The 26857-nt window shown below is 44.2% G+C and overlaps 2 protein-coding genes across 2 annotated transcripts; both read left to right on the forward strand.

Annotated features, from left to right (window-relative positions):
- Positions 1 to 1156: 1156 nt before the first annotated feature.
- On the forward strand, positions 1157 to 4178 carry LOC127311654 (ERBB-3 BINDING PROTEIN 1). The gene is made up of 10 exons (XM_051342110.2): positions 1157 to 1314; positions 1426 to 1522; positions 2024 to 2108; positions 2198 to 2347; positions 2436 to 2589; positions 2763 to 2978; positions 3061 to 3197; positions 3275 to 3366; positions 3553 to 3735; positions 3881 to 4178. Exons 2-10 carry the CDS (start codon positions 1426 to 1428, stop codon positions 3940 to 3942), a joined length of 1176 nt encoding a protein of 391 aa, XP_051198070.1. The 5' UTR covers positions 1157 to 1314; the 3' UTR covers positions 3943 to 4178.
- Positions 4179 to 7175: 2997 nt separating this feature from the next.
- LOC127311665 (ran-binding protein 1 homolog b) lies at positions 7176 to 10353 on the forward strand. The gene is made up of 4 exons (XM_051342118.2): positions 7176 to 7482; positions 7556 to 7707; positions 7845 to 7970; positions 9857 to 10353. Exons 1-4 carry the CDS (start codon positions 7298 to 7300, stop codon positions 10063 to 10065), a joined length of 672 nt encoding a protein of 223 aa, XP_051198078.1. The 5' UTR covers positions 7176 to 7297; the 3' UTR covers positions 10066 to 10353.
- The last annotated feature ends 16504 nt before the right edge of the window (positions 10354 to 26857 follow it).

The raw sequence follows: 26857 nt of genomic DNA on the forward strand, positions 1-26857 counted from the left end.
CAAACCATGTTAAAGTTTTTTTGGACACTTCTATAATCTGCTAAACTATTTTAAAGTTTTTTTTACAGGGAGAAGATTTTTCTATTCGATATAAGACACGTGTTTTCATTAAATAATCTTTTAAATTGAACACAAATATCTAGGACGAAATAAAGTTAATGATCGAAATTATAAAATCTTGTTGTAGACTGATTTTTTTCTCCCGATGCAACGCACGAGCACTTCTGCTAGTAAATAAGAAAAGGAACATCACTAGAGAAAGAACAGAGGGGAGCCACAACAAACATAATCGCAGACATGCCCCCAAACCAACTTCCCCAAAACGGAAGGGAATTATTAACACTGAAGATCTAGAGCGCCAGATTTGATAGGATCTGGTGACTATATACAGCGAACACGGATGAAACGACGACCGACCGGTAGGATAGAGCTGGTCGACGGGAGGCTATTTTAAACTGAAGCTTCAGACTTGGCTTTCTCGTGACCGACGATGGAGACTGCAAGAACAACAAGAAGACAAAATCCATAGCAGGAACGCCAGCTCCTCCATGCCGACGGAAAGCTCCGCACACGAACGACAACATAACAGAAACACCGGGACACACCACGAAACAGGGGATGTGCAGAGAAGAAGGCAGCGCCGAGCTTCCCTCCCCCTTCTCCGTCAGGCCGAACAGACAGAAAGAGGGTGAGAGGATGCATCGTGGGTCGGGGAGTCGCAGATCAAGTGAGCTCGCAGAGACGACAGGACGGGACGCCAGGATTGAAAATCACGATGTGGTGTTCGGGAACTCAGAAGAAATAGAAACGTAAGGCTAGCCCGAAGAAACCGTGAACCGGCCCAAAACAAGTTGCGTCGCTAACGAGCGCAACGAGCATCAAATAGGAAATGCCCACCTCTCACGGCCACACATATGCCCCATTCCCTTGGCCAGCCCAAACTCGCGCGTAGTCCATCTGTAAGTATGGGCTACAATACACGGAGATCGGAGCCTTGGTCCACCAAAAAGCGACTACGCCCCTGCATCCCACTGACACACTGGGCCCACCGTTCAGCGTCTCTCCGCTGGTCCGCCCCCCGCACGCGCGGGTCACGTGACGCTCCCTGGCATTTGCCCTAGCCGCTTCAACCCGCCGCCCCCAGACCCGAGCCTCCGCTTCCATTCTAATCCGCCCCTCGCGTGACCTCAAAGCGTCCAAACCCCTCCTCATCCCAAACCCTAACCCTAAAACCTCCACCCTCCCGCCGCCGCCGCCGCCGCCGCCGCCGGATTCCCCTCTCCAGCCTCCGCGCCCCCTGTTCGGATCGAAACGGTGAGGAATTCCCCCAACTCTTCTCGCGTATCCGCCGCTCGATTCACGCAGCCTCGCGCCTTTCGCAGCAGTTTCCACCGCCGCTTCTAATTACTCTCGGTGGTTGTCCAGATGTCGTCGGACGAGGAGGTCAGGGAGGAGAAGGAGCTCGACCTCTCCTCCAACGAGGTCGTCACCAAGTACAAGACCGCCGCCGAAATCATCAACAGTAACCTCTCGCCTCCCCGAACTATCTCGTTCCCTGCTCGTTGATGATGTCGCTTTCGATGCGGTTGCTGGTGTGCTAGGCCGCGAAAATGGCCCTGTCTTTGTTATCGAGGCAGGTTGTCGGAGGTTATCCTGTGTATTGGTAGCCGTAGCTGGATTTAGCTGCTGGCTCAGTAGGTCTGCAAGTGTTTGTGTTTTTTAGGATATTGGGTATACTCTGTTTAGACCATTAAGATGGTCAAGTAACTCGTACGGACCGTTTGCGGCAGAATTTGAGAATCAACATGGTTAGTGGACTGCTGGTCCTGGTTGCAGGTTTTTATGCCAATCAGGACTACACTCTACTCTGTTATGTTTACCTTTGTGTACTTGTAGGGTCAAGGTTTACACGTACTGATTTCTGTGGGCTGTGCCATTTCATATGAATGTGCAGATGTGTTTGCATTGATGTATGATGGCATCAGATATCTAACGCCCCGTTCATTTTTTTGCTGTGGAACAGAGGCTCTGAAGTTGGTCTTGGCCGAGTGCAAGCCGAAAGCCAAGATTGTTGATATCTGTGAGAAGGGTGACAATTTCATCACAGAGTAATGAATCATGTTCCGTCTTTCACAATATCTTTCTTATTGTTCCCTTGCTGGCTTCCTGGTTACACTGGTTTCTTTGTTGAGAGCAGGCAAACTGGGAATGTCTACAAGAACGTGAAGAGGAAGATTGAGAGGGGCATTGCTTTCCCAACATGCTTGTCTGTGAACAACACAGTCTGCCATTTCTCCCCACTTGCCACTGATGATACAGTGCTGCAAGAAAATGATATGGTCAAAATGTATTGTCTTGCTTCAACCTTTTTCTGCCTTGCATATTTCTATTTTTATTTTTTCCGTGATAATTGAGTATTCTGCTCTCCTTGACAGAGATATGGGCTGCCATATTGATGGTTTTATTGCTGTCGTGGCTCATACACATGTCATCAAGGATGGCCCAGTTGCCGGGAGAGCAGCTGATGTTCTTGCTGCTGCAAACACAGCTGCAGAAGTTGCTATGAGGCTTGTTAGGCCTGGAAAGAAGGTACTTTTTTCGACTAAGCACCACTATTATTTCAGAGTATTTTCTCTTCTACAATTTATCCTCCTTTTCTTACTCATGGTTCTGGACAGTCCTCCCTAGATGTACTAGTCTTACCCTTTCTCATTGTTATGGTCTGCTGATATGCTAGTTTTGCCTACTTATAATTTCTGCAGAATAAAGATGTTACTGAAGCAATTCAGAAAGTTGCTGCTGCTTATGATTGCAAAATTGTGGAAGGAGTCCTTAGCCATCAGCTGAAACAGTTCGTCATTGATGGTAACAAAGTTGTACTCAGTGTTTCCAATGCTGATACGAAGGTTGATGATGCTGAATTTGAGGAGAATGAAGTCTATGCTATAGATATTGTCACCAGCACTGGGGAGGGGAAGGTGAGAATTGATGTTATTTGCACAATGTTATCTCTTGCCTTGAATATTTGCTTACATTTTTTTGTTGATCTGTAACCTTCAGCCAAAGTTGTTGGATGAGAAGCAGACCACCATCTATAAGAGAGCCGTGGACAAGAATTATCACTTGAAGATGAAAGCATCGAGGTTCATTTTCAGTGAGATCAGCCAGAAGTTCCCAATCATGCCGTTCACTGCTAGGTATGCTACTGGACATTTATTTTTGTGATGCTCTTTCATTTTGCTTGTTTGTTGACATATGTAGTGAATTGTGGCAGGGCGTTGGAAGAGAAGCGGGCACGCTTAGGCTTAGTGGAATGCATGAATCATGAGCTGTTGCAGCCGTACCCTGTTCTCCACGAAAAGCAAGGTAGTCAAGATAACCCCCTGACATTGGAAATTGTTTATGCAACTCCTGTTCAAAGTCCCTTTGGTTGTGTAGATCTTTTGAACTTCTTATGGGAATCTGATGAGTACTTGTTATTTTTGCTGAACTCATGGGATGTTTATTAGTTCTTCTCTCTTAATTTCTCTCACTAGTTATTGCTCTTTGCAGGCGACCTTGTTGCACACATTAAATTCACAGTGTTGCTGATGCCCAATGGATCAGACAAGGTAACATCACATTCACTTCAGGAATTGAAGCCCACGATATCTATTGAAGACAATGCTGAGATCAAAGGGTGGCTTGCTCTGGGTACAAAGTCAAAGAAGAAAGGTGGTGGAAAGAAAAAGAAAGGTCTGTGCGGCTATCTTGGTTCTTCTGCGTTTTGTTACTCTTTGATACATTTTGTAGCTGATTCTTTTCTTTCGTGGTATGTAGACTGGTTTACATCTTTCTGGTAACTTGTATACTTACAGAACTTACTTTTCCCATCTAATAGGTAAGAAAGGAGATGCAGCAGAAGCAGAGCCTATGGATGTTTCAGAGCAGAGCCAAGAATAATTCAGTCTTTTTTCCTTTGCTTCCGCTGCTTCTGTACCTGCTCCTTCGCTGCATCTGATTGTGTTATATTACATTCAGCTGTGGGAATTTGAGTGTACTTTTTTTGAAGAGTCTGAAGAAAATGATCGATGCTTCTGCTCACCCGTTCACTTCAAAGCACGAATTGATCATTATCTATGGTGTGCTGAATGTGTACTTGTCAATTCTGCTTATAAGTCTGCTTAACTTGAGTATAACTCTGCTGTGATGTTTGTCTGTTTGCTAACATTCATAAGGTGTGAGTTGCTTATCTTACGGTAGTACTTTTATGTGTATGGCCTTCTAGAATAACATGCATCATTTCAGGCGTGAATGTCTGGGATTCTGTGTCTATTCACGAATGTCTGTTGTATGCCCATATTCATTCTAGTCATAATAGAATGCAAGATGCCCGGTAATGTGCAACTATTGTTTCAGTCTCCTTCATATTAGTTTTCTTTTGAAAGAGTGGCATTCCATGTCCAATATCTTGATTGAGGCCTATATCAAGATTTTGGACATGGAATGCCACTCTTTCAAAAGAAAACTAATATGAAGGAGACTGAAACAATAGTTGCACATTACCCGTGGTGACAAAGAATATCGTCATCTACCTAGCCAACACTTATGTCTGGCTCTAATATTTCATCCTTTGGGCTTGTTAGTTTTGTCTTGCTTGCTAACAAAATGTCTTTGTTACCTTAAGGATAACTCGTGGAGCTTCGAGCGTGAAGCAAACAATATTGGAATGAAGATAAAATGCAGACGAACATGATTATTATGCCTTCCGCGAAATAACTAATTAAATGAAGATAAAAGGCAGGCGAACATGATTGCTATGCCTTAGAGAAATAACTGAATTTTATACCGTTCATCGGTATTCCTCATCTTCAAGCATTCATATTTTGGTGTAATTTCTATGTTCCATATCGTTGGAACTTTTTTCTCCGAAGTTATCTTTTGCAATACTCTGGATTATGTGGTAGTGTCTTTTGTTGTTGTTAATTTAGTGTGTTTATAAGATATCAGAAAATTCGACTTGAATACCCTATATTATCAGATGAGGCCCCAAATATTTCTAGAAACATTTTGATACGACTACCGTATCTATTCCGCCAGTCAAGCATACCCCGTGAGCCCTTTAGGTGAAGGGCCATACTCCTCCGTCTGGAAATACTTGTCACAATTTTGTCTAAATTCGTATCTATCCACACAGCGTATAGAAAAAATATATGACAAATATTTCTAGATAGAGAAAGTAGTTCAAGTAGTACTTCACAAATAAACAAGGTTGCAAAGTATCATTTGTGACAAAGAATGAGTAATATTAATAGGTAGGAGTAAGCCACATTAGGGAGGGAATGATGAGTGCACGTAATCCTGATGTATCTGCCCGAATTAAAAGATTCCACAAACTTATAGTACTCCAAAAAAGGTAATAAAGTACGAGTAAACTACTACTCCCGTACATGAATTGTTGATTTCCGTGTAGTCCCATCAAGGATTTAATCTCTAGGTACATTTCAAATTCGCAATTCCTTTTTGCCGCTTACCCATCATAAACTGTATGTTGTTACGATTGCATCTTTATCTTTTATAACTTCAATCAATATTTCCGAGTGTGACATGAAAAATCAAATTTGCATTTTGTCGTACTTTGTTACTTCAAGAAGCTAATCCATGTCATAAAAGCTGCATAACAACAATTTAATGACATGCAAGCAGTTGTATAGTACAAAGAACTTATAAGTGCACCCCATTAATTGATAATAGGTGATCGACTTATCGGTCTAGTTTAGAAAAAAAAACTAAGTCTTTTTTTTTTGGAATCCTACGAAAAGAGTGTCTATAGACACAATGTTGTTTTCAAAAATAAATGTGCATGCCCTCCAAACTTCAAAGGCAGGTTTTAATGGTTATTTTACTGATATGCAAGCAAGTGAAGCAACCATATGCTAGAAACTTTTTTAACCATACATCCTCTACTTGTCGTCTTGTGTTTGAAAAACATCTTTGAACACCATAATTGTTTCTCATTACGAAGTGTTGAGATTTTTTTTTTAACGTAATATAGGTCTTGGGGAATACATTTTGAAGATCTTGTAAAGGGGAACATGCATGATACCAATAGTTGATATGACCACGGTTTGAAATTAAATCATTTTAAATTCAAAAGGGAAGGTTTGAATGTCGTTGACGTCATCTACTTTGTTTGTGTATGTGATGCTTTTGTGGTGCCATTGAACGGGAGAAAATGAGGTGGACAAGAAGGTGAAAGTAGATGTTGTGCTACAGGCATGGACTACAAAAGTGTGTGCGACTTTTAGAAGTGTCCATCTTTTATATGCCCTGTTGTATTACGAGTGTAAGCAGGGTTATTTGGCTTTTTTAAAATGGAAAAATGTAGAGAAAAGTTCATTGAAGTCCTTTTTGTTTGGCTTGTCTGTGTCTGTGCTGATGTGTAGAAAAAGTTGATACGAAGAAAAGTTGTTGTTCAGAGTTTTACTATTTGACAATTTAGCTGGCCATCTGGCTTCGAATTGGAATATTGTCTCACGCACCCTCAAAGTTATAAGAACGTCTGTTTATGTATAATGGAAAGCACATGAATCACAAAAACTTCCGAGAACTAAGCGACGTGGATGAGGGGAATCGGGTTGCGCGGACGGTTTGTCGACGACGGGTCGGGTGGTGGTCGAGGCTGAGGTGTGGCGACACATGATGGTGTCGGGTCTACGGACCCTAACCCCTATTGCTCGATGGTCACATGATGGTGAATACTCCGTTTTGGGCGAATAGATGGTTTTCGCAGGGCTAGTTGGCATTCTCTTGTTATTACTAAACAAAATGAGCAAAAGAGTATATACCAGTTAAAAAGCCGCGGGAAGCACCTCAATTGGTGCTTTCTCTCACCTGTGGTTCATGTTTAGAGGGTGGCTTCGGAAATAACCAAACCTTTTGTTTCGCTTCCTCCGCTTATTTTCGTGGAAAACCAAGAAACCTAAACGAAAAAAGACTCTTTAAAATACAGAAAACAATTGGACAACTGAAATAAATTATTACTAGAATAGAATAAAATAAAAACCGATGGAGTAGTGGCGTAGTTAACACGCGGTACAGCGGATGACACTATCGCCAGGGTCCCACCTGTACAATTCCAGTGGGCCCAACGTCCGTAGGCGGCGGCTCTCCCTCCGTGGTACACAAAAACCCTAGCACGCTCCCCCTCTTTACGGCCCCTCCTCTCGATCGTCCTCCCAAAACTCTTCTACACGCTCCCCCTCTCGCCGCCGCGTCCAATCCGAAGTAGCAACCGCGCCGCCGACCAAGCCTTCCGATGGCGGACAAGGAGCCCGTCGTGGAGCGCCACGTCGCGGAGGAGGAGGGCGAGGACTCCTCCTCCGCCGCGGCCGCCGTCGCCGGCGAGGAGGAGGACACCGGCGCCCAGGTCGCCCCCATCGTGCGGCTCGAGGAGGTCGCCGTCACCACCGGCGAGGAGGACGAGGAGTCCCTCGTCGACATGTAAGCTCCTCTTCCCTTAGGCTTGCTTTGTTTCGGCTCGATCTGGTGCTGATTTTCGCGCGGCGATGTGTAGGAAGGCGAAGCTATACAGGTTCGACAAGGACGGGAACCAGTGGAAGGAGAGGGGCACGGGCACCGTCAAGCTGCTCAAGCACAAGGAGAACGGCAAGGTCCGCCTTGTCATGCGCCAGGCCAAGACGCTCAAGATCTGCGCCAACCACCTCGGTTTGTAGCTATTTCCTCCGATTTTCCTCCCACCGTAGTAGATTCCCCCCCGATCGCTCTGTTGCTTCGAGTAGATTCAGGACAGGATCTGACGGTTGTGGCCTTGGTGCTGTGTGTGTGTGTCTGTGTGTGTGCAGTTATCTCGACCACCAAGATGCAGGAGCACGCAGGCAGCGACAAGTCCTGCGTCTGGCACGCGGCCGACTTTGCTGATGGAGAGCTCAAGGATGAGATGTTCGCCATCCGATTCGGCTCCGTGGAAAGTGAGTTCTCAGCTATATTTCCGCGACGCTCATGATGCAGTTTCTGTCTTCTGGTTTGCTTGGTTGGATAACAATAACATGCTATATAACGATGTCTGTTCCATGTCCTTGTTACCAGTAGTAATAGTTGTTCTTCTGTATGCTTTTGTGAGATGCGTGCGCTACACGTGTTCGACATGAATTGGTCGCATTCTTACAGCAGAATGATGTGTTACGTCATCAGGATGTGAGGTTCAGCAATCTAGTATTTATGGTGCTCGATGGATCATCAACACTATCACTTCATTGAGATCTATAGCAATGTAGTAGTTTTGATGTTCGATGGATCAGTATCATACTACTTGAGGATTAGGAATGGGTGGATTTGCTATAGCAAGTGTCATGTTCCAAGATGCAAAACCATTCCTTCTCATAGTGAAGGTGGCACAATCACAACCCATCATTTTTTGTTCTCTTATTATGGCCTTGTTTGAGTAATTCGAACCACCAAAACAGTTTATTCGTATTATTTGGGTTAGCCTCTTAATGTCCGTGAATTTGGACTATTCAATGTTTGCCTGAATTTACGTCGCAACATCATAGTTCTATCATGTCTGATGTCTCCCAAACCCTAAGCTTCTTCTGTAGATCCATAGTACTGAACACGGTCTGCACATCAGCATTGTTCTTTCTGCCACTTGCCTTGATTATGTCAGTGGTTACAAATTGACATCTTTTCCAGTTGTCAAGTATTTATAAATTAATTAGAGTTCACCGAACCGCCCTGCTTTTCAAGTGGCAGAGTAGCCCTATGTATGTGGCTAACCATAAATGTCTGGTTCTAACTTGTTGCAACTTCTTTTGCAGCTAGAAGTTGCTTGTAATTCTATAGGTTCCTGTCATATTATATAAAATTTTACGCTTGTCCCAGTTGTTTAGCCGGGTTTGTGGCAATAGCAGTAAGCACAAGGTTGCTTTCCACCAGTAGCCTTAGATTTGTGATGAATGGTGGGTGTGTCGTTCGTGTGATTAATGCTAGGCTGTCGCCCACATCAATGTTGGGCATGCTGATTAGGAAAATATTTGTCTCTTTTCGCCTATTGTCTTAATACTCTATTACAGTATGCGAGTATTTATTCTGCAGTATATAGTATTTTCTAGTTTGTCCAAGTCGGTGGTTGCTTATTTGATATAAATATTGTGTTGCTACCTATAGCTGTTGCCTAATTTTTATCTATAGCTATAACTTCCCTCCCGTCAATCTCCCTGACTGCCTGTTCAAGTAAGTCATATATAGGCTATGTAGTGAGTTTTGGGTTCATTAGCTTACCATGCTGAAATAGACTACGGTCCACTAGCCTGTTTGAGTTATAGCCTGCCCAATCATAGAATTTGCTTGGCTACATGCTTAGCTAGTCCAACCTGAGCAACGTAAGTGTTAATTATCATAGCAGGACAGCAGTTTGACTCTGCATTTTTCTAACTTCTCTCCATCGGAGGAGAGCTGAATATTGCCTGATTCTAGCCCATACAAGCTAGTTTGCTTGCTAAGTTAGTTAACAATTACTACCTCCATTCCAAAATATAAGCCTTTCTAGAAGGCTATAAACTAGCTTCCTAAAAAGGCTTATATTTCGGAATGGAGGTAATATCTATGAATCATCTATCTTTGCCTAGCAAGGCTGGTGTTAACTGCTAAAAAACCAAACATACCAGTAGATTTTGCCATCTGTTGACAGGGGTTAATTGAAAATCATGCAATTTCTTATGCTCTTGGCCACAATAGTTATAGTGGCTGGTGCTCAATATTTTTGTTACACCAGGTGCAAAATTTGTTAGTCATTTGGATCTTCGAAAACTACTTGATTGTCACTGCTAATGATGTCTTTTTCTTTATCATTTTATAGACTGCAAGAAGTTCAAGGATTTGGTTGATGAGATTGCGGAGTCGCTTGCAAAGACTGAAGGTGAAAGCGAAGAAGGTTCATCCGCTGCTGGACTACTGGAGAAACTCAGTGTAAGCGAAAGCAAACCTGAGGAAAGCGCAAAAAAGGAGGAATCAGCTGATGCCGGCAAGGAGACAGAAACCAAAACCGAGGCAACCCCTGCAGAGTAGTGGGCGGAGCAGAACCAAACACAACGGTACTGCTGAGCACTGCTTGGTGGAAAGAGTCAGTTTGTCGGTCCTTCCTATCTATGGAAGTTGGTATCCAGTCAGAAGGTGTCTTGAGCAGAGTCCATTTTCACCCAGTTGGGGGGCCTTCATGGGTTTGAGTATCCTACTGTTAATTAAGATATCTGCTCACAGTCTGCGGTTGGCATTTTGGATCTGGTGTTGTCTTGCATTTGTCAAGAACTCGAAATGTAGTCCATGAGTATTGAGTTTGGAACATTTTGGGTTTGATTTGTAGGTGTTTTTGCTGCATCGGTCGGTTATGGATTGCATACAGTTCATACAAGTTAAAATGTTACATTATCTTTTGCACATTTGGTATAGCCGTTAATGGTTAATCTTAAAATTAGAACATTTTCGTGGGCCTTAATTCTTCCGAGGAACTATGATGGTGCCATTGTCCTGAAATCTCGATTCTCCTTGATGAGCACACAGATTGCGTCGTACTTGCGTCGCCTGTTGAGGGCCAGAATCATTTTCTTAATGATGAGGATGTCACCAACTCCTGAATCATCTAGTGTCTGTTTGGTTTTGGGATAGACTAGAATGGAACCGTTTTATTGTTAGAACCCATTGTTCGGTTTGTAGACGATGGGAGACTCATGCCTTCTCAAGTTCTCATTAGTATAACTCTCCACACATATTCATCGATGGCCTTGAGGTGAATCCACATCTTGAAACTCCAAAAAGCATAATTAGTGCCATTAAATATATGTCTACTAAAATAATTCCTAATATTCCCTATAGTCGACATATCTTTCTCACTTGGTAGTTAGACCAAATAAATAGTAAGGGGAGACCTTGCCCTTTTATCGGGATATAATGACTATACGAGGTGAAGAGTTCGCGAAAATTACTACTAAATAAGAGGATATAGGAGGATTCAAGGAGATAAACGTAACAAAACATATCAGAAACACGATGAAGATAAGGACTTAACAGGACAAGCACATCACAAATAAATTTATACCGAGCGAGCCTAGATCTTCAAGCAAATTTGCACACAAACATTGTAGCCTTATCCATCATTTGGTAACAATGGCATCGTTTCTAGAGTATTTGGTCTAATACATGTCTATGAGATTATTCCTAGGTATTAGCCAAATAGGCATAATGGTGTATCAATGAAACAAGAAGGAAAAGGGAGACCTCCCACTTCGACAGAAATGAAGAAGGACTACTCAGCACCTGGCCGGTCACAGGCCCGGTCCGACCGGCCATGGCACCGGCTGGCCCGGTGCCGATCGGCCCCTAGACCGGTGGACACCGGGCACATTCCAGGGGACTTTTCCCCTTCACCCGTCGGTGGCCCGGCCTGTCGCCCGGTCGGACCAGGCTGTGGACCGAATGCCCTAGCGCCAACCGGCTCCTGCTCCGGTGACATCCGGAGGCCTAGTACTGCACGACATTTCCAGCCCCGGTCAGGACCGGACGGTCCGTCCTATGGCTCGGTTGGACCGGCCCCTACGCCGGGTGGCCCGGCCCCAGGCCCGATCGACCGGGTTGCTCGAAGAAATGTTGAGGTGGACAAGTTGCAACGGCCAGATTTCGAGTGACACTATAAAACCCCCTTCTCCTACCTCTGAGCAGTTAGGCACTACATTACAAACTGTTCTTGAGCTCTCTCTCTCATACTCCATTGATAGAAACACCAAAAGCCTCAGATCTCCCTCCTACTCCACCCAAACTCGAATCCCTCCAGGGAAAAGATAGAGGAGGGCCTGATCTACAGTTCCACCGAGCCAAATCTTGTTCCCCCTTGTATTCATCGAGATACTTGCTCTCTAGGGTTCCTTGGAAACCTAGGTGGGCAAAAGAAGTCCGGAAGCATCCGGGCTGTGGATTTGCTCCTGACAAGATTGTGAAGGTTTGGAGGCTACCTCAAAGTCTACCACAAGTGAGTGAGCTATTCCTTCGTGGGATAGGCTCCGGAGTATAGGGTGAGCCTTTGTGGCGTTGGGGAATCCTTCGTGGGACCTCCACCCCTCCAAAGGTGACGTACCTTCTTGCAAAGGAAGGGAACACGGGAATAAACCCTCGTCTCCGCGTGCTATTCTTACAGAGGGTACTCAATTTGAGTACCCTCTCAAGGGAACACGGGAATAAACCCTCGTCTCCGCGTGCTATGCTTGAACAAGAAACTATTCTTGAGGAGAATGTTAGGTTGACCAAGGAACTAGCCAAGTTCACTAACTCCAAGAATAAGATGGGATTGGATGACCTTTTGAGTAAGCAAAGGTCAAACAATAAGAAGTATGGACTTGGGTATGCTCCCAAGCCCTACAAGAAGAACAACTACAAGGAGAAACCCGCTCAAGAGAAGAACAAGAAGGTCACTAATGTTGGCAAAGCCTCAAAGGGAAAAGCCACTAGTGGTGACCGCACGGGACCTAACAATCACTATGATCTATTTGTTGATTATTATGGTGATGTTTATGCTAAATATGTTGGCCCTCGTAATGGCTATGCTTACAGAGGGTACTCAATTTGGGTACCAAAAGATCTTGTTGCCATTACAAAGGAGCCCATTAATCGATGGGTTCCTAAAACCTCTACTTGATTTTGTAGGGGTATTCCTCCGGTGGTCCAACATGGGTGTTTGATAGTGGATGCACCAATCATATGACCGGAGGAAGAGGTGTGCTTGACCAATTCATAGAAGATATTAATAAAAAGTCAAGCATCACCTTCGGTGACAATTCAAAGGGAAAGGTACTTGGGTATGGCAAGGTGGCAATCTCTAAGGACTTGTGCCTTGAGACGGTCATGCTTGCTGAATCCCTTGGCTATAATTTGCTTTCTATATATCACCTTGCAGATGCCGGCTATAATTCATATTTTACTAATTATTGTGTGAAAGTCTTTAGGAGTGATAACCTCAAATTGGTCCTTGTTGGATATGTGGAGAACAACCTTTACGTGGTTGACCTCTCGAAAGAGAGCCCCTCTCCCTCCACATGTCTTATGGCGGCCAAACATGACGAAGGTTGGTTGTGGCATCGCCGCCTTGGTCATGTCAATATGAGAAATCTTAAACAACTCCTAAAGGGTGAGCACATTGTTGGACTAACCGGCATTTCTTTTGAGAAATATCGTGTATGCAGTGCATGTGTAGCTGGAAAGCAACTCAAGAAGGGTCATCATATCAAGAGTATCGTCACCACGTCTAGGCCTTTGGAGCTCCTAGATCTCTTTGGGTCATCACATTATGATACTCTTGGTGGGAGCAACTACGGACTTTTCATTGTTGATGATTACTCAAGATACTCTTGGGTCTTTCTCCTTAAGTCTAAGGATGAGAGCTATAGAGAATTCATCATCTTCGCCAAGAAGGCTCAGCGCATGTATGAATCTGAGATCAAGGTGATAAGGACCGACAATGGCACCGAGTTCAAGAACTACACTATGTAAGAATTTGTTGATGATGAGGGCATCAAGCATGAGTTCTCAACTCCATACACCCCTCAACAAAATGGTGTTGTTGAAAGGAAGAACTGGACTATTATTGAGATGGAAAGAACTATGTTGAGTGAATTCAACTCACCCCATAACTTTTGGGGATAATCCATCTCTACAGTTGTCCACTACTCCAACCGGTTCTTCCTCCGCCCCCTACATAAAAAACTCCATACGAGCTCCTTACAGGTAACAAGCCTAATGTCATGTACATTCGTGTCTTTGGATGCAAATATCTTGTGAAGAACAGTAAGGGGAAGCTCGGTAAATTTGAAACTAGAACTATAGAGGGCACATTTGTTGGATATGCGGAGAACTCCCACGCCTATAGATACTACAACAAGTCCAGTGGGGCTATTGAAGTATCTTTGTGACGTGGTGTTCTTGGAGGATAATGGCTCCCAAGTGGAGCAAGTTGTTCCATGTGTTGCAGGTAATGATGATGATCCTTCTAGTGCCATCAAGCTTATGGGCATTGGACACATCCGGCCCACAAAAGTTCATAATGATGATCAAAATGATGAAATAGAAGTATCAAGCTCAGCCCAAGTAGAGCCTAGCTCAACTCAAGCTGAACCATCAAGTGCAACCCAAGATTTATCCTCTACTCAAGATGAGCCACATTCCGAAGAGCAAGAAGAAAGCCCTCTATCCATTGAGCAAGACCATGGTGCTGATCAAGAAACATCCTCAACTCATGATCAAGCTCAAGTTGTCCCTCAAGATAGAGTACTAGCAAGAGATGAATTTGTTGATCATGAGGGAACCATTCGGAAGATCAAGGCTGCTACAAGGGCAAGTGACATAAAATTAGATCAAGTCCTTGGTAGCATCTCAATAGGAGTGGTAACTCGTAGACACCATGCATTATTTATCACTTATTGTCAACACCATGCTTTTGTGTCTAGCTTTGAGCCACTCAAGGTACATGAAGCCTTGGTTGATCCGGATTGGGTAATTGCCATGCAAGAAGAATTGGAGTGTTTCACCCGTAATGAAGTATGATCTCTAGTTGAGAGACCCAAGGATCATCGCATCAATGTCATTGGGACCAAATGGGTATTCAAGAACAAGCAAGATGAGAATGGCATTGTCATAAGAAATAAAGCAAGGTTAGTGGCGCAAGGGTTTTCCCAAATAGAAGGTATGGATTTTGAGGATACCTCTGTGCCGGTAGCCCGTGTTGAAGCTATTTGTATTTTGCTTGCATTTGCATCTTTCCACAATTTCAAAATATATCAAATGGATGTGAAAAGTACATTTTTGAATGGTCCCCTAAAAGAAACTGCAGATGTGGCTCAACCCCCAGGGTTTCGAAGATCCACGCCGACCCAACCATGTGTATTTACTCCATAAGGAACTCTACGGTCTCAAGCAATCTCCACGTGCTTGGTATGAGTTCCTTAGGGATTTCTTACTACATGATGGGTTTTGCATGGGTACGGTCGATTCCACCCTTTTCACCAAGCGGGTTAAAGGGGGTGGCTTATTTATATGTCAAATATATGTTGATGATATTATCTTTGGTGGAATTAACCCAATCATAACAAAGCTTTTGAGCTATTGATGACTAGGAAATTTGAGACGTCCATGATGGGAGAGTTGAAGTTCTTCCTAGGCTTCCAAGTGAGGAAACTTGCAAAAGGCACCTTCATCTCTCAATAAAAGTATGTGAAGGACATGCTCAAGAAGTTTAACATGACCAATGCAAGCCCAATGAAAACACCAATGCCCGTGAAGGGGCAGCTTGGCTCATGTGATGGTGAGAAGGATGTGGATATAAAGGTATACCGTTCCATGATAGGGTCCTTGCTCTACCTTTGCGCTTCTAGGCCGGATATCATGTTAGGTGTAGGGATGTGTGCTCGTTTTCAATCTGCTCCTAAGGAGAGCCATTTGATGGCGGTCAAATGGATTCTAAGATACCTTGTTCTTCTCCTACTCTCGGGTTGGTGTATCCAAACGGGGTCAACCTTTGAACTCACAGGCTATTCGGATTCCAATTGGGCCGGTGATAAGATTGACCGGAAGTCTACCTTCGGGGCTTGCCAATTTATTGGCTGATCATTGGTGAGTTGGTCATCCAAGAAACAAAACTCCACTGCCCTATCCACCGCCAAAGCCGAATACATATCCGCGGCATCTTGTTGCACTCAGCTGTTATGGATGAAGCAAACCTTGAAAGACTATGGTGTGTCTCTTGGTACGGTGCCTTTTCTATGTGACAACGAAAGTGCAATAAAGATCGCCAATAACTCAGTTCAACAGTGTCGCACCAAACACATTGGCATTCGCCATCACTTCCTACGTGATCATGTTGCCAATGCGGACATTGATCTCACTCATGTGGGAACAACGTACCAATTGGCGGATATTTTCACTAAGCCTTTGGATGAAGCCCGGTTTGTAAACTTGAGAGGAGAACTTGGTATTATTGATCCTAAAACTTAGATTGAATAACATCTTGCACTATATTCTTGCATTTAACTTGCTATCTAGCTTAGTTGTGCAACACATATGGGGATAGTCATCTTACCATGTCTTGGTATGATGCATACCTATGTATGCAACATAAATAGACCCAATGTCAAAATATGGACCCAACCATGTCTCTACGAGGTCTCATGTCATTTGCGCTTTCACATAAGGGGAGAAGTACCCCGCCCCTCATTAGTCTCAATTGCAGAATGATTTCATTATATGAGGCTAAATTTTCTTATTGCAAATTTATTCCAGCAAGGATTTAGGATTCTAGATATATTTCGAATCATGCCCATTATTGCTATTTACATCTTGTTTGGATTTCACTCCAATGGGTATGCCTAGAAAACCTTGTGTTTCCTACCCCATGTCCTTGCTCCTCTTATCATACATCTATCTATCTATATATACATGTCATATTCTGATCATACACACAAAATTTCACAAAGAATAGGGCAAAAATGGCAAAAATTGTTGTCCGGTCCCTGGCCCGGTTGGACCGGGCCTAGCGCCGGCCCACCTGGTCTCCAGCCCGGTCAGCCGGGCAGTGCACCGGTCACGCGACAGCTTAAGTGGGGATGGAAGTTACCCCTTGGGGCTCTTCTTCCTCACTTCCCCCCCGCCACCATAGACTCCATTGGCGCCGCCCTTCCTCTCCACCACTCCCTAGGGCTTTCCCACCACTAGAACCTCCTCAAACTCCACTCCACCATAGATCGGGCATATTGGAAGATCTCCACCAAGGGATTTGGTCCATCTCAAGCCACATTTGGAGATTTTGGGTTTTTGGCCCTCAAACTTCATCTTGCTGTTCTTCTTGTTTCTGTGAGCAAGGAGGACAATGTCTTAGGGTAATTTGCTCTCCCCATATTCCTATGTCTCGGTTCCCTCATACTTTGCACATTTGTTGAGGGGATTTGAGAAAACTAGGACTAGGGTTTGTCTAGAGTCCTGATGCCATTAGAGTGTCACACACCACTATGCACATGTTCCACTCTACATTGTTGTAATATATGTACAAGTATATGAGTTTTTTGTATGATTTTGTGATTGAAATTCTGGGCAACATCTAACAAATCGACAGTGTTCGGCCTCTGGCCCGGCCAACTGGCTCTCACACCGGCCGGTCCGGCGTGTCGCCTGGTCGACCGGATGACAGACCGACCAGTCCGGTCTCTCGTCCGATGCGCCGGCTCGCCCTGTCTTTCGCACAATCTCATCAAAACACTTGTACATATGTTATACTTTTTGGCCTCCTTATTTTTGATGACATGTACACTTATCCCAGGGAGTGGTGTTTTGGCACATGGGATCATATGATCTCTTTATTTTAAAATGCATCTTAGATACATTTTGAAACATCAAAAAATTTGAAACAAAAAGTTCGCACGAACATCTTCACATGCTACACGTCCGCAAAGTTGTTTTTTCAAAATTAGACTTGTCTTGTGGCGTGTGTAAAAAAGACAAAATTCAGTGCTTAAAATAAAGCTTGTCACAACATAAATTTTCTCTTTTTTATATAGACAACAAAAAATATCGGGTTTTCTCAAAACTTGGCGTACGAACATATATTGTGGAGATCTATAAGTAGATTTTTTTGTAAATTTTTTTGAACACTTCAAAATATATTTCTTCGTAGAGGGAACATACGCAGCCGGGAGCCAAATTAAATTTCTGCTTATCCCACTGCTATTCTCGCTCTATTTTCTCTTTCACAGGAGATTCTGATGATAACACACATGGTATTGTTGCCAAGAGAGGCAGGCAAGAAAGGCCACCAGGGTGCTGTACAAGCTCTCGCATGCCTCCCAGAGCAGCTCAGGGCAGTGGTCCAGGTAGTTCAGCTGGGGGTCGAAGCAAGTCAATAGGCAAAAGAAAGAAAGACAAACATGCAGTTCCAGAGGATGATCTTATTGAGAAAGTGACAACATTCAATGTGGACACAGTACATCTTGCTGATTGGAGAAGACTCAGAGAGACAAATCCTTATCGAATCGAGGAAAGAACTTACCCTAGTGGAAATAGGGAATTCTGGACCAACACGCGGGTGCACATATGGGAGGATTTCTATGACTCGCCAGAGTGTATGAAGAATGGTGTCATTGTGCAGCCCAATGCCATCAACAAGGAAGTACTTACCATGCACCAAGCCACCAAGTACCGCTTTGTGGTTGATACCTTACAGAAGATGGGGCTGTTTGATCTTGTGTGCTTGAAGCCTGGTGATGGAAAGGGAGTTGGGTACTATTTTCCAATCCTAGTCCGTCAATTCCACTGCACCGTGTTCTTTCTTGATGATCCCGATTGCACTATGACTTGGATGACTGTTCAAGAGAAGTACTCTTGCAACTACCTTGACTTCTGTGAAACCATGGGATTTAGTGGTGGCTATGCTCATGGGTTTAAGATTCACTCTTAGGATAAATTCACTCACGTGGACATTTCTTTCAGCTATCCTCCGGAACCTACAGCTGCTCCTCCCACTATCTCCGTGATGTACTACTCTTATCTTGTGCTTGCCAAGCTATTCTGTGAGAATCTCATCAGCAAGTCAGGAGATACAAGTGAATGTGGTGCCTACCATCGTAATCTCATGTACTACTGCCGTCCTGAAAACCTTAGGACAATTGATGGTTGTGACCTCCTCTACTGTGAACTGAGGCGCTCTGTTTGCGACCAAATGACTCCAAATTATGCTCAGTATATTCAGAAGCTCATCAATAAGGTTGTGCCATCTCCCAACAATAAGAAAGATCAACTGATCAAAATGGAACCATTCAAGATTCCTCAGCAAGGAGATAGACCAGAAGTCCCATCTATGATGCCTTCTGAGCGCCGATCGAAGGAAAGGCATGACCCTGCAGCTAGCTCCAGCTACTCTATGCGCCCCAAGCGGGGTGCCTCTCGCTTCTTGACTAGTCTGTGGCAGATGTGCAGGAATACAAATGATGTTTCTCATCAAAGCCTTGCCCTAAACCAAGAGACTAGGAGGCGCCAGAATGAGTTCATGGCTGCAAGAAACCACCCCGTTCCTCCACCTGGACCTGAGATGGAGCCTGTTGTTTCACCAACTTGGGAGATGCCTCCCATTAATGATGAGATGCTCCAGAACTTTGATCTCTCACTATTTGCCCATGGTGGTCTTCCTCCTCCTACAACTAGATCTGCTCATGCTCCTGAGGCTTCTGGAACTGGCAATGATGATGAGGAATATGAAGATTATGACAAAGATGATGATGAGTATGGTGATGAGGACTCTCCACCCACTGGGACAGAGTTCTATTGATGGGAGCGCTAGCATCCCTACTTTTTCCTTCGTCTTTTTGGTATTCCGATGCCAAAGGGGGAGAAGAGAGTAGAGTCTAGGATCACGGGGTTCCTTGGGTGTTGCACAAGCCATGCTTGATACTTCATTTGATTCTTACTTGGCTTGTACTATTTTCTTGTTTTTTTATTTCCGGAACCATTTGCTACTTTGAATAATTCGTGTATGGACAAGTTATTGTATGCCTTATCGCTATGTTAGGAGGATTATGCTATATGCTTATATCTTGATATATATACCTGTCCATACTATGCTTGTTTCCTATAGATATTGGGGGAGCTTCTCATATTCAACAAATGGTGCACTTTGCATTCAAACGCAAACTCTCCAAGTGCACACATTATGGGGGAGCTGTCTTAATATCTTATATGGAATCAAGGTTTAAGCTTATCATAATATCTATATGTGACTCTAGCTCGGTTTGTCGTCGTATACCAAAAAGGGGAGATTGTAAGGGTATTTTACCCTTATCCATTATTTTGGTAAAAATGACACCGTTGCTAGATTATTTGGTCTAATACATGTTTATGAGATTATCCCAGGTATTAGCCAAATAGGCATAATGGTGTATCAATGGAACAAGAAGGAAAAGGGAGACCCCCACTTCGACATAAATAAAGAAGGACTACTCAGCACCTGGCCGGTCACAGGCCGGTCCGATTGGCCGTGGCACCGGCTGGCCCGGCGCCGACCGACCCCTGGACCGATGCACATGATCAGCAGGATCAGAAGCAAACACATCGGGAGATGAGGAGGAATCACATGAGGTAATGGTGGTACAAATCCCTTGGATGCAGGTTTACGTAGCATATATCCTAAGGAAGGAACTACCCGAAGACACGGTAGAAGCCAGGCGAGTTATTCGACGATCCAAAGTTTTTACTGTGGTAAAAGGAGAGCTCTATAAGCAAAATATATCGGGAGTTTTGCAGAGATGTGTTACACCCGAAGAAGGGAGATTTATTCTAAAGGATGTACACGAGGGTGTGTGCGGACATCATGCAAGCAGCCGAGCAATAACAGCCAAGATTTTCAGAGCAGGATTTTACTCGCTAACAACAATAGAAGATGCAAAGGAGATAGTGTGTACTTGCGATGCGTGCCAAAGATTTGCGGCAAAACCTCATTCTCCGGCAGCAGAGCTCATGCCAATATCCTTGTCATGGACTTTCGCTCAATGGGGCCTCGATATGGTGGGAAAACTACATAAGGCGTGGCCAGGAGGATACGAGTATATGCTCGTGGATGTTGACAAGTTTACTAAGTGGATTGAGGCAAAACCAATAAATTCGCCAGATGCAGCATCAGTGGTAAGCTTCGTCAAAAGTATCGTTTTTCGATTTCGCGTCCCCCAGAGCATTGTCACGGACAACGGCAACAATTTCACCTCCAAGGAATTCAAAGCATATTGTGCAGAGGTAGGCATCAAACTACACTTTGCGTCGGTGGCGCATTCGCAAACCAATGGTCAAGTCGAGAAATCAAATGGTGTCATTTGCAATGGCATCAAGAAACGATTGATAACACCTCTGGAGAAAACTCGACACACTTGGCCAGAAGAGTTGCCTAGCGTCTTATGGAGTATACAAACAATACCTAATATAGCAATATAGAAACCCCCGTTCTTCTTGGTCCATGGAGCCGAGGCAAGTGCTTGATACGTCTCAAACGTATCTATAATTTCTTATATTCCATGCTGCTTTTATGACAATACCTACATGTTTTTCTCACACTTTATATCATTATTATGCATTCTCTAGAACTAACCTATTAACAAGACGCCACAGTGCCAGTTCCTGTTTTCTATTGTTTTTGGTTCCAGAAAGGCTGTTCGGGCAATATTCTCGGAATTCGACGAAACAAAGACCAAACATCTTATTTCACCGGGAAGGTTCCAGAAGTCCGAAGGGGAGACGAAGATTGGACAGGGGGCCCCACACCACACCTGGGCGCGGGCCCAGGCCTGGCCGCGCCACCAGGTGGGGAGGGCACCCTAGTGCCCCTCCGACTCCGCCTCTTCGCCTATATAAACCCTCGTGATCTAAAAACGCGATACCGATTGACGAAACTCCAGAAAGACTCCAGGGACGCCGCCGCCATCGCGAAACTCCGTTTCGGGGGACAGAAGTCTCTGTTCCGGCACCCTGCCGGGACGGGGAATTGCCCCCGGAGTCATCTCCATCGACAGCACCGCCATCTTCATCGCCATCGCTGTCTCCCATGATGAGGAGGGAGTAGTTCTCCCCCGAGGCTGAGGGCTCTACCGGTAGCTATGTGATTCATCTCTCTCCCATGTACTTCAATACAATGATCTCATGAGCTGCCTTACATGATCGAGATCCATATGATGAGCTTTGTAATCTAGATGTCATATGCTATTCAAGTGCTTAATTATGTGAACTTTGGGGTTACTGCGACCTCGGTGTAATGGTGACAGTGTGTGCGCCGTGTGTAACTCCCTTATGAATTGTGGTGTGTTAGTACCTCCTATGAATGCTCACGGTGACGGTATGGGGTCTTTATTAGTACTTGGGAATACGCCTTTGAGGTGTGCTTTTGCACGAATTTGAGTTCTCTATCCAATAAGAGAGTAGTATGATGAAGTGCTTATATTTATATTCAATTATGATTGCAATGTTGAGAGTGCCCAGTAGTGAAAGTATGATCCCTAGGCCTTGTTTCCAAATATCGAATCTTCGTTTATTTACTGTTCTACTGCATGTTTACTTGCTGCCATATTTATTTCAGATTATTATTACCACTCATATTCATCTATATTACTTGTATTTCACTATCTCTTCGCCGAACTAGTGCACCTATCCATCTGACAAGTGTATTAGGTGTGTTGGGGACACAAGAGACTTCTTGTATCGTAATTTCAGGGTTGCTTGAGAGGGATATCTTTGACCTCTACCTCCCTGAGTTCGATAAACCTTGGGTGATTCACTTAAGGGAAATTTGCTGCTGTTCTACAAACCTCTGCTCTTGGAGGCCCAACAATATCTACAGGAATAGAAGCGTGCGTAGACATCAAGCTATTTTCTGGCGCCGTTGCCGGGGAGGTATGGTAAAAGGTATTCACATCCTCCGACTACTAAGCTATTTCCTAGCACTGTTGCCGGTGTGTGAGTGCTCGAAGCTATTTCCTTTAGATCCTGCAATTGCATCTTTTTGTTTCTTGTTTTTATTTTTCACTAGTTAGGCATAATGGAAAACAGCAGTGAGCTTTTTAATCTATTTCCTGAGTTAAGACATGAATTGTGTGATGCGAAAATTAAAAAACCTATGGAACCTTATTTGCATGCTAGTAGCAATGTTATTAGTATGAAAGCAATTACTGCTAATGCTATGGAAAAGTCTAAGTTTGGGGAAGCTAGTTTTTATGATCTTTTTAGCTTCCCATCTTTAGGGGAGAAAATTTGCTCTGATAATACTTTATCTCCCATATGCGATAAATCTAATGATGCTTGTGATATTTTAAATCCACCTACTGAAAGTATTCCTTTCAAGATACCTATGAAAATTATTGAACGTGTTATGGATAACCGCTATGAAGGGGATAGAACTGTCCATCCTGGAGATCATTTATTGTTTTTGCATGAATTATGCGGGTTATTCAAGTGTGCAGGTATCTCTATGGATGAAGTGAGGAAGAAACCATTCTCTATGTCGCTGTCTGGTAAAGCAGCGGATTGGTATAAATTGCTGAAGAATAGGCATTCTCTTGATTGGGAGGATATTATGCCTCTATTTTATTCTAAATTTTATCCTCCTCATGAAGTGCATATTGATAGGAATTACATTTATAACTTTTATCCACGTGATGGAGAGAGTATTTCCCAAGCATGGGGGAGACTGAAGTCACTAATGCTCAAATGTCCCATTCATGAGCTTCCCCGTAATGTTATTATTAATAATTTTTATGCAAGGCTTTCAGGACACCACAAGGACTATCTAGATGTCTGTTTGGAGGGATCTTTCACAAGCAAGGAGGTTGAAGCTATATGGGATCTTCTTGAAAGAATTCAGGAGAATACTGAAGATTGGGAGAACGACAAGGGTAAAGAATCAGGTATAAATTATGATTATGAATGCATTGAAACTTTTATGGATACTGATAAATTTCGAAATATGAGTGCTACTTATGGTCTTGACTCTCAAGTTGTTGCAAATCTTTATAAAGCTTTTGCCTCTCATTTTGAATTGCCTAGGAAGAATTTTGATAAGTATCATGAACCTTTTAAAGACGCTTGCATGAAGGATGAAACTGTTATTAATGATTGCAATAAACATGCCCAAACTTCTGAAAATTCTATTTCTTATAAGCATGTTAATTTTTGTGGAATGCATAGACCTTGTGGAATTAATCAAATCGAAGATGAATATTGTATCCATCATAGGAATGAAAAAACTAGAAAGTGGTCTAGCGCTCTAAATGATCTTGGTAAAAAAGTTTGTGCCCTCTATCCTTTTATTTGTGAACTTTGCCATAGAGTGGGTCATTTTAATTTTCAATGCTGCTCCAATGATAATTCGAACCCCATGAGTGCTGCAAATTTGTATTGTGATGATGAAATCTATACCTAATAATAAAGAAAATAAGGTTTCTTGTCGGTCCGTCTGTTTTTGCCCCTAATTTTCGACTAAATTACAGCATTGCCACCGCTTACGTGAGAAAAACGGTTCGTACCCACCGTCCCGGGCTTTCTTCGTATGTCGTCGCTGTCCACCGTTAAAACGATTAGCTGTGGAAGAAAATCCCCTGCCTGTTCTCCTCGAGACCCGATCTGCTACCGAATCCCCTGTGCGGCCAGGTTCCTCGCCGCTGGCACGACTCCCACCACAGGCCGCTGCCGAACCACCATGGGCACTGGCGGCCGCGTGATCCTTCCGCCGCTGGCAGGCATACCCGGAGCCCCATCTCATCTATTCAACGCCGCGCGCGGTACGAATACCGGAATAAAGGACGAGGGCGTGGTCATGGTGTTCGGCCTCGCGTCCGACCGGGAGACTACGTGATTGATGGATCCGCACGGGTGCAGCCATGGCATGACGGAGTGGATCAAGGAATGTTCGTGAGCAGCGGATTCGATGTGGAGAGGAATCGGGAGTGGAGGTATTGGGTGTTGGTTGTGCACTTGTGCTTCTGCTTATGTTCGTATCAAATCTGGTGATCGCAGGTGTTAGTACGACTGTGCCGATTGTACTGCAGATTGTTCGTCCAATGACTTTTTCTGTTTCAGCAAGCGAATGCGGCAGGACTAACTTTGTTGCCCAAATAAACATCTTAGAAATTACTGATTGGACCTTGATTTTCGAGAGTGGATTTCAAGGACGGAAGTGCTATAGGTTTCCCCAAATACTTGGTCATGCAAAAGAACTTATCGATTAGCGTGTTTTGATGTTACTTGGCATTCGACAAGATTTGGGCAGCTTTTGCAGTGGTTCGGCTGAATCCTCGAGCTAGCTAAAATGAGCCTACAAAATTAGCATCCATGCATAATCCGTGACCCCGTAAGGTTGTTTGTGGTTGCACGCTTAATTTTAGCATAGCACCTTACTAAGTTTTAATTGCCCACACCACCCCCACCATGCAACACCGCCTCCCCACTCGTTGCACACCTGAACTTCATTTTCGGCAATCTTTTTTTCTAAGAAAAATAAACTTCGCCACATATAAAACAAAGTCACCGACCAAAGAAAAAGAACTGACGCGATGGAAAAAGTGCAACGCATGACCAAAAAAATATATACTTCGTGGCAATCTTTTCATTCATTGTTTTGGCGCAATTTATTTACATTTTACATCATGGAATAATTGCAGACAATGAAAGTTGCATTGCTAATTTATCTTAGAACAATATATCACATGACACTCTACTAAAGATGAATAGCTGTGTCAGCAGACAGTATATCTCGGCAGCCTAATATCTGCTGAGTAAATTGCTGAAACATGTCGATCTCTCAGAGATCTCACATCAGAACGTGATAGGGCACACACCTCACCTCAGAGTGTAGGAAGGTCTATTGGCTGCATAACAAGTGTCTCAAGGACCCGTAGCAACGCACGGGCACATTTCCTATCTATACCTAATAATAAAAGCAAAAGGGTTTCTTGTTGGTCCGTTTTTATTGGCCCTAATTTCCGTCGAAATTACAACAACTGCCACCGTCAAATCAAAAGAAAACGTTTCGCGTTAAGTAGCCGAGCCGAGCGCTGCCGCGTTCGTCCGTCGTTCCGAGTTGTCCCGCCTGCGCCATACTGGGCCAAGTAACCCGCTGCTCGGCCTGCTTCAGGTCAAGATCGGAGCGAACTTCATTGCCTACCAAAGAAAAGGGATCACAGCGGCCCACATAAAAATTGGATCGCCCGTTTGTTCCTTCCTCCCTCTGAAAAGAAAAAATAAGTTTGTTGCTCCACCCTATGTTCGTGCGCCAGCAGAACTCCACCGGAATTAGAATTACCATGTGAAACTCAATCACCGTCGGTTTGTAATTCTATGCCACCCTTCCTCTACTTATATAGGTGCCCCAATCGATCTATCCTCCGCTAGCCGACCTTGCCGACGACCGCCGTCATCTGGATACTCCATGGACGGGCGGCGCCCAGGGATTCAGCTAGGAGGCGTCAGCCTTCACAATTGAAAAGCGGCAACGCCGCCGGAAGACCGCGCCATCCTTGTGCTTCATCCCCGTCCGTGTGGGGAGGCATGGAGCTGTAATTTCTGATGGGACGCCATGCGCCGGGAGCCCTACCATCATCATCTGCATAATCGACAGGGTCACCTACGACCCAGAAATCGCCTGGTGCTGCATCGGATCAACGGTTGATTAAGGCGACAATCTCTGGCGATGACCTAATCTAGCGTCCTCATGGCTGCCGCAGAAGTGCACATGCACATGTGCACTAGAAGTACCCCGCGGCCAGCCGGCCAACCAATTGCCAATTTGGATTAAACAAAGAACAAGTAAAGCAAACTGCATGAGTACTGATTAACTGCTGAAGTCCTCCTCGCTGGCCTGCTCGTGGAGCCGTCCTGCCTGCTGCAGCGTTGGTGCGTGGATTTAGGCGCGCTGAGCCCTGGCGAGCAGTCGAGAACCAACATCGGCTCCATCAGTGGAGCCTACCCCACTGGCCACAGCAGATGTTGCATGTTGCCGGCGAGTCCAGTCACGGAACAGAGCGTCCCCTCATCTACCTAATCACACACGATAGCTCAGTCAGATATGGGACACGTCACATCGCACAGGGAAGCCATGATAGTATGATACCATGCTGAACTACAGATTACAGACAGTGAACTCGTGTATGGCTGAATTGCAAAGATTGGATAGATCGATTTCCGGACATACTCTTCCATAGGGGAGTTGCTGAGTGAATTGAGAGCTCAAGTTTATCTGGAGCATCCATTTTATAAACTAGAAATCACCATTACAGATCAGGAGCTGGGTACAGACATGTTCCAGGTT

Source organism: Lolium perenne, chromosome 1 (assembly GCF_019359855.2).
Source record: "Lolium perenne isolate Kyuss_39 chromosome 1, Kyuss_2.0, whole genome shotgun sequence".
NCBI classification, from domain to species: Eukaryota; Viridiplantae; Streptophyta; class Magnoliopsida; order Poales; family Poaceae; genus Lolium; species Lolium perenne.

Coding starts and splice junctions, on each gene's coding strand:
- LOC127311654 (XM_051342110.2), top strand. CDS start 1,426: ATGTCGTCGGACGAGGAGGTCAGGGAGGAGAAGGAGCTCGACCTCTCC. Junction 1,523..2,023: donor CGCCGCCGAAATCATCAACA/GTAACCTCTCGC, acceptor GCTGTGGAACAG/AGGCTCTGAAGTTGGTCTTG. Junction 3,198..3,274: donor ATCATGCCGTTCACTGCTAG/GTATGCTACTGG, acceptor GAATTGTGGCAG/GGCGTTGGAAGAGAAGCGGG.
- LOC127311665 (XM_051342118.2), top strand. CDS start 7,298: ATGGCGGACAAGGAGCCCGTCGTGGAGCGCCACGTCGCGGAGGAGGAG. Junction 7,483..7,555: donor GAGGAGTCCCTCGTCGACAT/GTAAGCTCCTCT, acceptor GGCGATGTGTAG/GAAGGCGAAGCTATACAGGT. Junction 7,708..7,844: donor GATCTGCGCCAACCACCTCG/GTTTGTAGCTAT, acceptor GTGTGTGTGCAG/TTATCTCGACCACCAAGATG.